We start from the raw sequence: 14,829 nt of genomic DNA on the forward strand, positions 1-14,829 counted from the left end.
TATGCTACTTGTCAGCAATTAAAACCAAGCTGCGCATATTCAGCATGGAGCTCGGCCCAGTATTCTCCGGGGCAATCGATTTTGAAATGTTTTGAACCCCTCACTTCAACACGATCTCCACTGCAAATGAAGGATTATCATAACTTCTCAAATGACACAAAATGAAGTATAATCATTCAACATTGTGATGGCCGTGAAGCTAGTGGTAGACTGGATATGAGAGATGGATCAAACTAATTTTCGCGGGCCATTTCGGATTTCCTCGGTTCTGTACTTGTTCGCTCTGTTGCCTTTCTTACAGGGAAAATTAGCTTAACATATTTTATTCATGGCGTCTGCTGATTCGGAAGGTAAGAATATTTCTTCTTTTTTTTTCATTTTAGTCTAAGTTATGAATAATTCAGACTTGTGGTCCTTGTGAATTTTCATGAGACATGAGTACGTGATGTGGAACAAATTCGGTAAAAAAGAACTTGATAAATATGCATGCTTGTCAGAACTCCTGAGGCAACTACAGAATGCAGGCCTATAGCAAGGGGTACCTTTACTGATGTATCGGTCGACTGACTCTGCTGCTCGGATGTCAAGGTCACTACCGAGCCAAACCAGCCACCTAGGCACTAACACTTTTATACACATTATATCACAAACACTAACTCCGCCTGGCCGCCGAGCCACTTCACTCCCTAATACAACGAGCTAAAGGATTCACTGATATCTATTTCTACAGAAATGACCTCGTATTCTGTAGTTGGCTTTATTTTGTACTCGGAAATCGCTCAGTTTGTTCAGATTTGTTGTACATGGTGTTAAATCTTATGGCGCCATCCTTGTTTCTCATATCTGATTTTTGCAAGTTATAACAACTGTGCTGAGAGCTTTAGATTGTGGTTGATTACTTTGAACAGCTTGAATTATTTAAGTGCAGCTACGACCGCCACGTTTGATGCACAAGTGCTTCCTTATGACTTAACAAATTTGTTTTACCAGTTCAGATAACTTAAATGAAGCTAAGTATGTGACCAGAGGCATATAATTATGCTTGTGATGTTACCCAACAAGTGAGAATATAGGCTAGTTCCTAACCTGTGATCATACCCTCTCTCCAAGAAAAATGGCCGCCTGATCGCATGTTAGTGTTTTCCACGATGCCTTCACAAGGGCACAACAAGCTCTTTGAGAATATACCAGAATGAAGTATTTTTTACCATTCACATGCATGGCCACTTTCTGTGTTGTTTTTCTCGAGTACATGGCAGCACTGCTCAAATTTACTGAGCTGCTTTGCAGGCGGTGATCTGAATTATCTAATTGTTTCTGTTATAGGTACAACAAATCAACATAGGAGGCAACTCTTTATGAAAACAATTTTAACATGGCTTAGTCATATGCGAAATAACTTTCAACTTCTTTCTACTTCCCCTTTTGCAGGAAAAACAAAACAAATAATTGCAAACAAAAGCTGGATGATATGCTATCAGACAATTCTGATAATTTGAGCTTTGTTAGCTTTTTCCCTACATTTTTTTGGCAATAGTTGCGATTTTTTGCACGAACACACATCTCCAGCTCAATCAGCTGACAAAGACTGCACTATCTGGAAATTACCTGAACTTGTCGCTCAGTCATATTCAAGACTTTTAGGTTAACTTCTTTACATTGTGAATTTACTACGAATGCTGGCAAGTGTTTGTAAAAAAATAAGAGTGGTAGCATATATAGCTGATTTTATAACTGATTTTATGTGGCTTGTATTAGCTCTCCCCCCCCCCCCCCCCCACCTCACCTTCCCCTTGATATACATGAGTCAACTCTCTCTAAGACAGACACCTTCGGGACATGCATCAGCTGTCTGTCCTCAAGAGGTGTCCAGCTTATAGATAGTTCAAATGTACAGTAAATGACTGAAAAAAACAAAAACAGCATTCAGGGAGCAACACCAGGTGTCCATCTTATAGAGGTGTCCGTTAAGAGAGAGTTGAACTGTAATTAGCCTCCCCCGATATAAGCCCACTAAAAAACCCTTGCAAATCTGGCTACTGGTTTATAAGTGGCAGTCTAAAGATATGTTGCCAAATTCAACTTTAAAAGTATTTTGAAGTGAATAAACAGTGCAAACACAAGTATTTATTTTTCAAAAGTAAACTCTGAAGAGGTGGTCAGGCCAAATAAAAGACCATTCAAGGTAAGAAATGCAGCAAAATCTTTCAAATTTTACATATTGAATCATTTTCTATTAATAAGGTTGCTCCACATTTTAAATGTCACCCACCTTTTTTAGACAGTTGGGTTAATTAGTTTAGACATGCAATTAAATCAGATGGTAATGGACACATGTTTAATCGTGACTGATTAGGTCAGTTAGTATATTTGTGGACAACATAGTTTTTTTTTTCATGTTTGAGGCTTTTCTGTGATTGAACAACAAAAAATAGAAATGAATCGACTCACAGAGCCTAAACCATTTTTGTACACGTACACTGTGCCTGTGACAATTATGGTACAAATTTATGTACAGGGTATGTGGACATTTCATGCAGGAGACATCCATCTGAGTGTGAACAATATGCGAGCCAGCAAGGCATGCGAGCCAGAATTGCCTGGTCCTAAAATAAAAGCTAACCATAAGGTACATAAGCCAACTATAGGCTAACAAGAGTAATTTTAAGGCTAACCAGAGTGTTGTTTTAGGCTAACCAAAGGCTAACGTAGGCTAACCACAATGACTTGCATGCCGGTTCGCATTATTCATGACCCGTGAAAGCCATGCTAGTCAGAAATCCCCAACCATAAATAAAGGCTAACCTCAAGCCACCTAAGCTAATTGTAGGCTAACCTAAATACTATTTAGGTTAACCAGACAACTATTTGCCCCAACAAAAGTATTATTAAAGTTAACTGAAATGGCTCACATGCCTTGCTGGCTCGCAATTTGTCAAGACCCTATCCATCTTCAGCAACAACCATGCTTGAAAATGCTTTTATTACCTTAAGTGTTGACAATCTTTAAAGTAATTAAGCTAGTGAAAGTTGCATTTGTTTTTCTTTTATGATTTATTAGGCACACTAAACTGTCACTTTAACCCCCCTTGCTGCTAACAAAAACAAATATTCTGTTTACAAGTAAGATTCCTTCCCTAATTGCCCGGCGGGGGGTACTCCAGATATTTTTGGGTAGGGATGTGCCGCTGGGACTTTGATACCCTTGCCCTATACTAGACCATGTTCAGCTGCATTTTGCGACCCTATGCTAGACTAGATGCGAAAAATTCGTACCCTAATTCAGACATTTCTTAGCAAATTGAACGGTTCCAGGTAAATTATACCCTATTCTAGACCAAAATTCTCTGATTTCCATACCCTATCCTAGACTAAACTGCTCAAAAACCCTGCCCTTCACAGCGGCACATACCTATATAGCTTATATATGGGAGAACCCCCCGGGCCTAATTGTAGGCGTAGCATCCTATTTGTAGCACACCTGATCCCTAATAATATTAATAATTATTGTGGCTCTCCTGCAATACATTCCAAATCAGAGTCTTAAAGTCATAAGTTTGTTTCTGAACTATTTTTTTATGAAGCTCTGGAAGCCCCTCATGATCATATGAGGTTAATGAAGCTCCCCAAGTCGCAAGCTCACCCAAAATTAAAGCTCTTAATTATTATAATTATAAAGATCAGGTTACAGTAGTTAATAAACAGTTGTATGACAACAATTTAATTGTCTGTTTTTGTTGCACAATTCTATCTCAGAAATGCGACACATGTGGTGGCCAGAATTACAATGCAGCCAAGCGTTGCAAGGTGGAAGGGTGTGGGGCCAAAATCAATATTAAAACCTTTGACTGGGAAAAACTTGCCAAGAAAAAGAAAACACATGTCACTCAACAAAGGAAACTTTTGGAGTATCGGGTAATTACTGCAAGGAATGACAAGTGGATTTGTTATGTTCATCCTTTAACTGCATGTAGCCTACATAATTAATGTAACAATGCATGCATGCATGCATGCTTCATCAAAGCTGTGAGCTGAGTGAAAATTCTAAACACACTCTTAGCCTTATATTCAATACCTTTTAATTAATATCTTTGCTTGTGGATTACTCTGCTTGACTCCTTAAAAACTGTTGGTATATAATAATGTCCCCCCTTTTTTTTCTTGATGAACGCTTTCTTTGTCAATTCCCAACAGACTGTAGGAATGAAAGAAAAAGACTTTTGATAACCAGGGAGTCTAATGATAAAAAAAATCCATTTTAATACTAGGTGGCACCCTGTTGTGCATGCAAATTGCTCTTGTATGTCTCTCACTTAATTACCACTGATATATGAGATAAGTAATTTGCATTTTTGGCAGACTGCAATTTGCTGTTATGTGACTTATATGGCCATATTAACATTCAGAATGGGTAACTGCTGCATGTGTATGCAAAGCCATGTAATAAATTGTACATACTTAGCAAGAGGATGATCCATGTCACCTGATGCCATGAGGGCATGGCCCATTAGATGACATGATCACCGTAGTATTTTTGAATATAATTCCTCCTTTACTTTTCAGTTATTTTATAACAATAAATTACACACCTATTTCTATAAATGTTGCACCTGTGATCCATGATGCATGTTCCATGTTGAAAGCCAGCGGTGCACTGTGATAGACTTTGTTTGTAAGCGGTTTGTTCCACCGAGTTCAAACCAAAGTAATGATCATGATACTAATGATGATAACCATACTGTGAAATGTAAAATATTTATGGAATTCTCAGTTTTACTCCAATTAAGACCTTTTCCTAATTTTCTAGGATCTTTAATACATATATCTGTAAGTGACATATTTCTTGTTGATTGAATTTCAGGCAAATGTTTTATACCAACATCATGGTTGGGATGTTGTTGTTCTATACTTCAACAGACATGGTAAAGGTACATCTGTACACACTTATGGCACACCTGGTGCTGGCCAAAAGTTTGTTGGAAAAAACAAACAAAATGCATCAAAATATGGTCTTGTGACTACAAGACTTTACAAACAGTTTTCCAAAGGTAAGTGCAACTGACAATCACCACTATATTCGTTGTCTTGATAATCTTATGATTAAAACAGTACATTCCACCCAAAAGAACTTTCCATCCTGATCCAATAAAATTTCTTGTGCTCTTTTGCAACATGTCATAACACATGGTTTGTGGCAAAATTTTCCAAATGGTTTTCCTAAGGAAATAGAAAACCTCATAAATATACAAGGTAAAAAAACACTAGTCGTTTTACTCAGTAAGATCATTATAAGCATGAAGTCTAAGAAGTCTGGCCAAATTTTTCATTGTATTTGACATTATTGTCAATTTAGGCTGAGAGATTGTTAATCATTATAACCATAATGATGGTGATGATGACTGGGGGATTACCAAAAAAGATGGGATGTGTCATTAAGTATACATTCAATATTTGTTTGAGTTTATTGTGAAAAAGCTAACAAACTGATAGCAGAATTCATTTATATAGTGAAACATGTGTATCCCTATCGCTGTAATCTCAAATTCAAACTCTTTGATTTTAATGTGTATCACAATTTGACTGTAACTAACATATTAGAACCTTCTTAAATTTGCTTTGCATATTTTTCGGTATTTAATTTCTGCCAGAGGGTTCTTTCACATGTAGTTTAATGCATTTGATCTATGTACTAAAAGTTTTCTGTTTTACTAAGAGTGATCAGGATTAAATAAAAAAATCTGTGTCTCCATTATAGAGTTTCATGGCAGTGAACACACGATTGATGACGAGCCAGAGGATCCGTCCATAACTGTTTCCGTCAAAAATGGCACAATGTCCGTTGTTTGTACGGGTGTGAAGCCAGTATCACAAGATGGGAATGAGGCTAATGAAAGTCAGGAATGTAGTGCTGAACAACCACAGCAGATGGCTGGTGCGGGTGGTGCCACAATCATCAATCAGGTCCCGGCAGATATTGCACAAGAACAGCAGTTGGATGGTATGGGTGATGCAACAACTAGCAATCAGGTCGTGGCACAGAGAGCTGGGCCTGAACAGGTTGATGAGGATGGTAGTCGGGGAGGTGGAGCTAGGCATGGGCAGCTGGATGATGGTAGTAGTTGGGCGGGTAGAGCTTGCAGTGGCCAGGTTGATGAATGTGGTAGGGTGGCTGGTGGAGCTGGGCCTGGACAGTTAGATGACAGAAGTGGCCTTGGGCAGGTGGTAGACACTGTTAGTCAGGCAGGTAAAGCTGGAAGTGACCAAGTACATGAGGGTCAGACTCTGGCAGGTAGAGCTGGACGGGGGCAGGTGGATAATGGTAGTAATCAGGCACGCAGAGTTGGGCATGATCAGGGGTATGATGTTGGTAGTCGGGTAGGTGGAGCTGGGCGTTGTCAAGTGAATGGTAGTTGTAGTCGGGCTGGTGGAAATCAAAATGGGCAGGTTGATGATTTTGAAGGCAGGGGAGTTGTGGCTGAGCGGGAACAAGTACCAGTGGGGAAAGAGAGCGACGCAGTTGCCTATGTCGTTGATGGCGAGATTCTTTCTGTTGGCATTGTGGACAGAAATCGTGATACTCTTCACGGTCATGAAATTGAGAAAGGGATGGTCTGTGTTTTGATAACATACCTCACAAAGCCCCTTGTCCCTGCACCACTTATTTTAGGAGATCCCGATGAAAACCGCCACTTGCAGAAAGGAATGTTCTTCGTTTTACCTGCTGTTAATTTGTTCAAGTGTGAGAAGTACATTGCGGGTAAAAAAGTTGTCTTACGTAAATATATCTGCAGCAACAATCTTGGACAAAACTAATTGTGACAAACACATTTCATACATGATTTTTTCGCTAGTGTCTATAGTACTTGAAAACGGATAAGAAGTATTTATTCCCTATCCTTCTACTCAATGGTGTTTCTTAGGGTTTGCGATCCACCAGGCTTTGTTTTCACTGCACGACAATGTTAACAACCTTGAAATGGGGAAACCCGTAAGGGGGGGGGAGGTTGAAAAAGTGAACTGTTGTACCTTAATAAGTGGAAATGTGGCCAAGTATCTCAACAGTTGCGTCCAAGATTGTAGCTTGTTTGGTTTGAAACTGTAACAAGTGGAAGCATATTGTAATGCGCTTTACTTGTTGACAGTTTTTTTACTTTTGCTGTAGCCGACGGTTTTGTTTTTTTAGCTTTAAATCATGCGATTGTTAGCGGGAAAGCGAGTGGCGTAACACAGTGTCAGTGGTTTATTTAAAAAGGCTGGAAGCAAAATAAAAGGAAACTCAACATCTTCCAACTTTTCTTTCCTAGTGATAACCTGGCCTTGAGGTGATGTCTCAATTTTTTGTTGCCAGAATTGTGTTTCCTTAGAATCAGGTTTGCAATAAACAGCAAATAATTATAATAAGTTGCAAGAAAGTAATAAATCTCGATTAAAGATAATGTTACTGAAGTATTAAAATAGTTAACGAACATTATTATCCCTCCCTTGTTCAAGTGATGGATATTGTCAACTGCGGCAAAAAAAAAATAGTTTCGTTGAACTATTTTCGACTTAAGTCCCGTATTATTATTATTATTATTATTATTATTATTATTATTATTTTCTTCAGTTGCATGCCAAATGCTAGTACATCGTTTGGCCTAAATATATAACCTTTGGGATGCATATGATGAAATCGGGACTCTATTTGACAAAACCGTTTTCTCGGCGTAGTTGTTCATAAAAGACCTTTTCCAACCTTGGCCTAGATATATAGCCTTTGGGTGCGATATGACGTAATACGATACTTAATTCGCTCACAAGTTCAACAAACCTTTTTACAGGTGATGATAGCAAAAGCAAACAAATAGCAGAAATTGGCCCAGATATGGCACCTCTGGGAGGGACCTCATCGTTCGCAAACAATCCATCAAACCGAGGGTTTTTCTCCTCAGAAAATAGCACTAAAAACATGTTTGACGTGGCTTTAAGTAGTGCTGGAGCAACTATTGCCCTTGCTACATCATTTGATGAAAATCATCCACCAGAAAATATCATTGATGGGTAAGTATTTTACGTTCGGTGAAGATCTTGCCAAACATTTCAAATTTCAAACAAGCAAAGTTAATTGAGGTTTTGATAAGGACAATTAAGATATTTCAAGGCCACTTCCAATTTATCTGAAACCCAGTAATGCTATACTTTTTGGAATTGCTATGACCTAATCATTCTACATGTACTATCGTGAACATTTTTGCGATAGTAGTTGTCATGGTAACCCGTGGCCCTCTTGAATGTGTATGATCTGTTTATTCTTAAAAAGCAAGATTTAAGGAAAGAAAGGTATGAGGAGTAACGCAATATTTGCAGATGCTTGCTTTTATCTGTACTTGGTAATGTCACACAAAAGTTGAAAACTACTGCAAACTCAAACTCCAAAGGGAAACAGAAAATGGTTTAATTTAGCTGATATCTAATGACAGGGTACAATTTCCACACAGCTCCATACTACATTATGCATTCAGTTCTTGGATAGAGAAAACAATGACTAAAACTATACACTGCCATTGGGAAAACAGATTTGTTTTACAACAGTATGGGGCCGTGTGGAAATTTTACCAATGACAGAAAAAGTTAGGGTCAAATCCAGGGAAAATTGGATCTTCTTTGAGTTAGTTTGGGTTTCAAGTTAGCAGGGTTTTACTTTATTATAGTACATTTCAGTAATAAGTAAATGGAAAACTCTAAGGCAAAGGTTGATGAATGATACCTTTAAGATCATGAGCCATCAATTGTTTATGGCTAAAAAGCTTGTTTAGAATCAACTCAAGTTCCCATCTAGAAGTCTTACAGCCAAAGTGAGAGGTCATGTGAAGCAGCTTAAATTATATATAGTCACACTCTTGCATTTTCAAACAAGGGTCTTTGTAATCTGCGAGTCTCAAATTTTACCATCAGTGACTCCTGTGGCTGCATCCTGATCAGCCAAAACAGAACTAATTGTCTTTTTATTTTGCTCCATAGAAGCCTTGATACTTTCTGGCCAACAACTGGAATGTTTCCTCAAGAATTCATCATCACCTTTAGTGCATTAATGAGCATTGGAAATATAAAATTCCTATCTTCAAATGGTGAGGATGATGGTGGAAGATCTTGAAATTGTGTTTAGTGTAATGTAACATGGGCATTATCAATTTAATGGTTTTTGAGTTTTTTTTTTTTCATAACAAAATATATCTATGTTAGCGAGTGGAATGGTATGTTGCTTGCACCAATCAGATCCCAGCATTAGGGTATGTTATGTATCTCACATCAATCAGATTGCTGCATTGGGGTATATATCTTACACCAATCATATCACAACATTTTGATATCTTGTACCAATCATAACTTTTCTTGCAAATGATGTCATGGAATTAGGGGGCTGTGCGCAAATAATGACATTAATCAAATATTTTGGGCTCATTTGATAAGGGCAATGGTTTGTGGCCTTCGCAAGATCCTCATCAAAAGGTCAAGACTTCTTGTGATATGAAAGGTTTCCATTTAACTTTTTGCATCATTTTTTAAAGTTAAAAGGTGTCTTTTCCGCTCCTTTACTTAAAATGCACAAATGATGTCATGGAATTAGGGGGCTGTGCGCAAATAATGACATTAATCAAATATTTTGGGCTCATTTGATAAGGGCAATGGTTTGTGGCCTTCGCAAGATCCTCATCAAAAGGTCAAGACTTCTTGTGATATGAAAGGTTTCCATTTAACTTTTTGCATCATTTTTTAAAGTTAAAAGGTGTCTTTTCTGCTCCTTTACTTACAATGCACATGCCAAACACATACCATGAAAACAACGTCCAAAATCTAATCAGAACATGCCCAATCATTGCTCTACATTAACAGTAGGCAATGTTTCACATGCTTGAATTGTACCACCCATCAAATTCCATTTTGCCACATTAGACTTTGCTCAATCTTGTGTCATTTCCATGTAAATAACCTGTATTTCATTATTTATAGTAACAGCATTATTGTCCAACAGAGTTTCAGTTTGCTTTTTGCTATAAAATTACATAGAATGATATTTTTACGGCAACTAACTTTAGACAAATAATTTTGATATTCTTTCTGGTAGTGGAACAGTAGAAAGCATAGTCCCTTTCGCAACCATTATTTGGTCTCTTGCCATGCAACGCGCTCTCTCTTTAATGAAGAATAGATTGTATTGTGTGACGAAATCAAACAATGGGTGTTAAGGAGACAACAGTATAAGCATGGCACCGCTGCATTCTATTTTTGCTTAGAAGTATTATACCATAGAAACAACAGACCAAAAACTACCTGTGTGAGTTCAGCTAAATTGGATTATTTTTTTCTTTCCCTTATGGTGAAGTAATGCAATATTTTTTTGTTCTTTTGAAAGTTATGCTCTTTTCCTGTCACAAAAATGAAAACATTAGGTATGCAAAGTGTCCAATCTCAACCCACCGTGCCAAAAAAATAACTCTTGCATGCTATGCATGCCTGTGTTTTATCACAGGGGCTACATCATTGTTTTTGTGCCACATTGTGAAAAATTAGACGTATTTTTTTTTTTTTTAATGTGATGTAAAAAATTGAGAAAAGACTTCATGAGGAGTCAGGTACATGTGGGTTACCAGCTCATTAGAGACCAGGAGCTTCAAGGTTTTGTAGCACATATAAATTTTTATTTGCAGTTAAAAGCCTCTGCATTGAGAAAAGCACAAAAACAGAACCAGTAGACTTTGAACCTCTTGTGGACAAAGGTAAAAAGAAGCCATAGATATGTTATAGAAAATGTTGTTGTTCATCCTGGTTAATAAGAGGTAAATGGTTTTTTTTTTAAAGCATTTGTCTCAAAATGTAAAGTAAGGCTACCATTTATGATACAATTGATAGCCTGACTTTACTTTGAAAATTTAATTAGGAAAAAATGATGAACATGATAACAAAATAATTAAAACAAGTTTAAGCAAGGACATTCAGTCAAATAATCCTCTGATTTTGATCACCGACAGTACAGTACAATGCACATTGACATGGCCCAGGCCTGACTGATTGCAGAGTGTGGTTGACTGTAGAATTTAAGACTGACAAATTCAATGAAACATACATGCAATTTATTAATAATGTGTAATTGTTATCTGTGACAGAGTATGAACATTTAGAGGGTCAGATGCAGAGAGATGAGATCAAGGTAAGTATTTAGAATTCAGCAAATTGAATCCTGCTTCAATGGTGTTTCAGGTCTAAAATATATGTATCCGGCATTCTGAACCATGTGTGTGTTCTGATGGAAAGATGTGCACTTTCAGTTGAATGCCATGGGTTCCTGGGGGGGGGGGGGGGGAGACTTGTTGAAACTTAGAATTGATCAGTGTATAAAAATACAAATATTCACTCCTAATTGTGAATGTAGGGCTGTTACATTTTGATATTATTTGTATGTTTTTTCCTTTGTAGGTTCCTGTTACATCAGCATGTCATCTAAGATTTCTTATCAAAAGTGGATTTGACCATTTTGTTTCCATTCATAATGTCAGTGTTGATGGCACAGCTGTGCACTGAACTTCAGTCTCCACATTCAGACAAGTTGTGAATATAAGTAAATACATGTACATGAGTGAAGCAAATAATTATAGTTATCTCTTAGTAGAAGGGTGTTGACTTCTGGTTACAGTTCTATATGGGTGTAATGTAAAACCTTTTTGTCACTGTCCTCTGGGAAAACTTGGTTTAACACTTAGTATTAAATGTAGGTCCCCTCACCAACTGCCCCCCCCCTCCCCCCCACTTGACAAATATAAAAGTTTCTTCAGTTTTTTATTATTATCATTGAGAACTTTAAGTATGTTACATTTTCCCCATGTGTAGAGACATGATTATTAGTTATTAGACAGTATTACTGTGACCTTCATCCTAACGATTCCTTACAACAATTCAGGTATTTATTTAGGGGGTAAAAAATAAACAGACCAAGAAAATAAGGCGAAAAGAGAAAGCGAAATAATAAACCCTTTTCTTGGACAACATAGTTGTAATAATTGTGTCCACTTTAGGGAAAAGGGAATACCTTGGTATATTTATTTATTATTAAAGAGAAGGTTAAAGCTAAGAGAACTGTCACTATGGGAAATAGACTATTAACAGTCCCGCAGCAATGGGCCAAACTCTGAAAGTCAGTTATTTTCTGGTTATCAAAGGAGTTGCTTAAAAGTTCCGCACTCTACCAGGAATGTAACAGCAAGTCTATTCGTCGTTCTAAAAGCACCGCGCGAAATGCATTCCTCGTTCTAAAAGCATCGCGCTGGAGGGCCGAGAGGAATAAATTAATTTAATTCCAACTTTTTTAGCGACATTCGTAAAGAATTTCATTTTAAAAAGAAAATTTGTCACCTACAATTTGTTATAGATTAAAACTTCTATGTACATTTAAAGAGTAATGATGGATTTATTGGGATGAAAACGCAACTTTGTTTAAGGAAAAGGATGGACAGTTTTATTGTTATCAAATAACAACCAAAAGTAATGTGAACTCTGTTTCAATTGAACGCAAGACTAAAGAGCGGACTAAAACGACGCACGTGTCGGAATATCGAATACACGCAACGTGAGCGGAGAAAAAGAAGAAAAAAGGAGTTTCAAAATTGTTGTCCAAGAATACCTTAGTCTTCCACCCTGAGGGTGCCTTGTGTACATAAAGATTGAACTTCAGTGCCTTCAGTAGCTTTTTGCCTACAAAGATTAACACGAACAACGGCCATACCAAACAATCTTTTTAAGCGGCTGTGAGTATATGAAAGTCATATATTTGAACTGTGGATGAAGACGTGGATATGAAAGCGATCTTCGCAGTAATGAACACTACTTAAGCAGTAGTGAAAAGAAGGCTTGAAAAAAATTCAGGCCTGTACGAGATTTGAACCCATGACCTCTGCGATACCGGTGCAGTGCCAGCGCAGTTCAAATATATGACTTTCATATACTCACAGCCGTTTATTCACTACTTCACGGGTTTATTTGGAACCAACACAGTGACCGGCTCCCAGTTCGCTTGTTAGCTCAGTTGGTAGAGCACTGCAGCGGTATCGCAAGTATCATCACGCTTTTTTTACATTTGAAAGCATAAGTTTATTCTAATCATTACAATATAATGAAATCCCCATTTTAAGACACATGTTGTAATCATATGTGCGAGAAAGACGGAAAATAAATATAACGTTATACTCCAGGAAAGTGTTCTTGTGTAGAATGAAGTTTCAAACTAATTTAAATTAAGTTAACTTAATGATTCAGATTTTGGTTAAGGAAATGTGTAGTGCCTATTTTCAAAGATGAAAAAGCAATGCCATTTACAAATTTTAAAATAGAAAATACCAGAAACTAAAGATGGAATATTAAAAAAAACTGCTGAAATATGGCATACCTATTCACTGCGATTTTAATCATTAGCTGGCACACAGATGTAAAAGAGGCTTTGTAAAAAAACCTGGGCGATAAAATTAAAGATTCAGGAGAAGCATATGACATCAGCTAGTTTACTGGTCTCCTCACCTGAACTCAATCTGGAAAAAGAAATCTGCAACACTTCTTATCTTCTCACACTTAAATTATGACAAAATTTGATTATTTGCGCGCGGGTTAGAGAGGAAATTCCAGTAATGGATACGTGTTACATTAAGAGAAACCCATTACAATTAAATAAAGCAGAAGCATATTACCCACATTTCTATGCTTCTCAATACAAAAAAATAGGAATTTTTTGTTCAATTACATCTGTAAACCGGGTACAGTCTACGGAAGTGAAGCAATTTTATTCTAACCTTCCCCCATAAAGGGTGCCTTGTGTATCAAATGCATCAATTCGGTACCTCCAGAGTCATAAGCCAGGTTTTTGGGGCTACGAGGTAATCAAATGATGAACGAGTTATGCCAGGCCATTTTATCGAGAATCAGCATTTAATTAAGTGTAGTTTCCTAAAATCGTATGGAAAGTTTGAAATGTGCTTCACTTGTGCTTGTTATCATTTTTAATTAATGATTAAATTCCGAGGGTGTAACTCAATTAATTCAAAAGAAAGTATCCAAGCAGATTACAGAGATGGTTCACGAATTGTAAACTAATAATGTGTTAACAAAACTTTCCGCGATGTGCTTTAATGATAGTACCGATATAAAGTTATCGTTCCTAATCATTTGCCAAATTCCGAGATTTTAACTCAATGAATTCAACAGAAAATATCCAGGACGCTTTCAGAGAGGGTAAAAAGCTGTATCCTACCACCAAAGGCACCCTTTGTTGGCCATAACTAGTCGGCGCAAGGAGTGTCCACAGACCTCGAGAAGGTTTCAGCAGTGAAGTCCTGGTCACCACCCAGCCGTGTTTCCAAGCTGAATGTTTTTCTGAGAACGTTAGGTTACAATAGAAAGTTCATACCAGATTTTGCTACACTTGAAACCCCTCTCTTCCAGCTTTCTGTGGTCCATTGACTATGAAAATCTTTTACGATACTCTGAAACAAGTCCTCTGTGAAGGTCCAGTACTAGCATTCCCAAGATTTGACCTTCCATTCTTACTATTAACTGACCCTAGTACAGCTTGTGTCGCTGCTGTGTTGTCTTAATTGCAAAAGGACGAGGAGCGCCGAGGAGCGCCTAATTGCATATGCCGCTGAGGCCTTGTGGAAGTCACAGGATAGAGTTTTGTAGTGGGGATGGTTTGACGAAAAGACAGTGCACGTGAGCCTACAGTTGAGGGTCTGACTGCATTTGAAGGGAGATCTGCTGAAGGAGCTAGATGACGAGTGCAGACACTTGTCAGTGCGTAAGACTAGGGAC

General features: G+C 37.6%; 3 protein-coding genes across 5 annotated transcripts in view; 2 read left to right on the forward strand and 1 right to left on the reverse strand.

The window, feature by feature from the left end:
* The window catches only part of LOC149037509 (endoplasmic reticulum metallopeptidase 1-like), a 68,275-nt gene that overhangs the window by 9,254 nt on the left and 44,192 nt on the right, over positions 1-14,829 (reverse strand). The gene's annotated exons all lie outside the window — the stretch shown is intronic.
* Positions 77-7,401, forward strand: LOC149037511 (uncharacterized). Its single transcript, XM_089187792.1, has 5 exons — positions 77-350; positions 2,142-2,185; positions 3,757-3,915; positions 4,862-5,048; positions 5,756-7,401. The coding sequence occupies exons 1-5, from the start codon at positions 329-331 to the stop codon at positions 6,811-6,813; spliced, it is 1,470 nt and encodes a 489-aa protein (XP_089043918.1). The 5' UTR covers positions 77-328; the 3' UTR covers positions 6,814-7,401.
* On the forward strand, positions 7,719-12,015 carry LOC149037512 (intraflagellar transport protein 25 homolog). 3 transcript variants are annotated; one of them, XM_089187820.1, is made up of 5 exons: positions 7,722-8,040; positions 9,001-9,107; positions 10,689-10,757; positions 11,145-11,188; positions 11,455-12,015. In XM_089187820.1, exons 1-5 carry the CDS (start codon positions 7,865-7,867, stop codon positions 11,557-11,559), a joined length of 501 nt encoding a protein of 166 aa, XP_089043946.1. In that variant the 5' UTR covers positions 7,722-7,864; the 3' UTR covers positions 11,560-12,015. The 3 variants fall into 3 exon arrangements, with proteins under 3 accessions (XP_089043947.1, XP_089043946.1, XP_089043948.1); XM_089187822.1 differs by lacking the exon at positions 7,722-8,040 and adding an exon at positions 8,256-8,319; XM_089187821.1 differs by lacking the exon at positions 10,689-10,757 and having other exon boundaries at positions 7,719-8,040; positions 11,455-11,644.

Source organism: Pocillopora damicornis, chromosome 11 (genome assembly GCF_964200805.1).
Source record: "Pocillopora damicornis chromosome 11, jaPocDami1.2, whole genome shotgun sequence".
In the NCBI taxonomy this organism is placed as follows: domain Eukaryota; kingdom Metazoa; phylum Cnidaria; class Anthozoa; order Scleractinia; family Pocilloporidae; genus Pocillopora; species Pocillopora damicornis.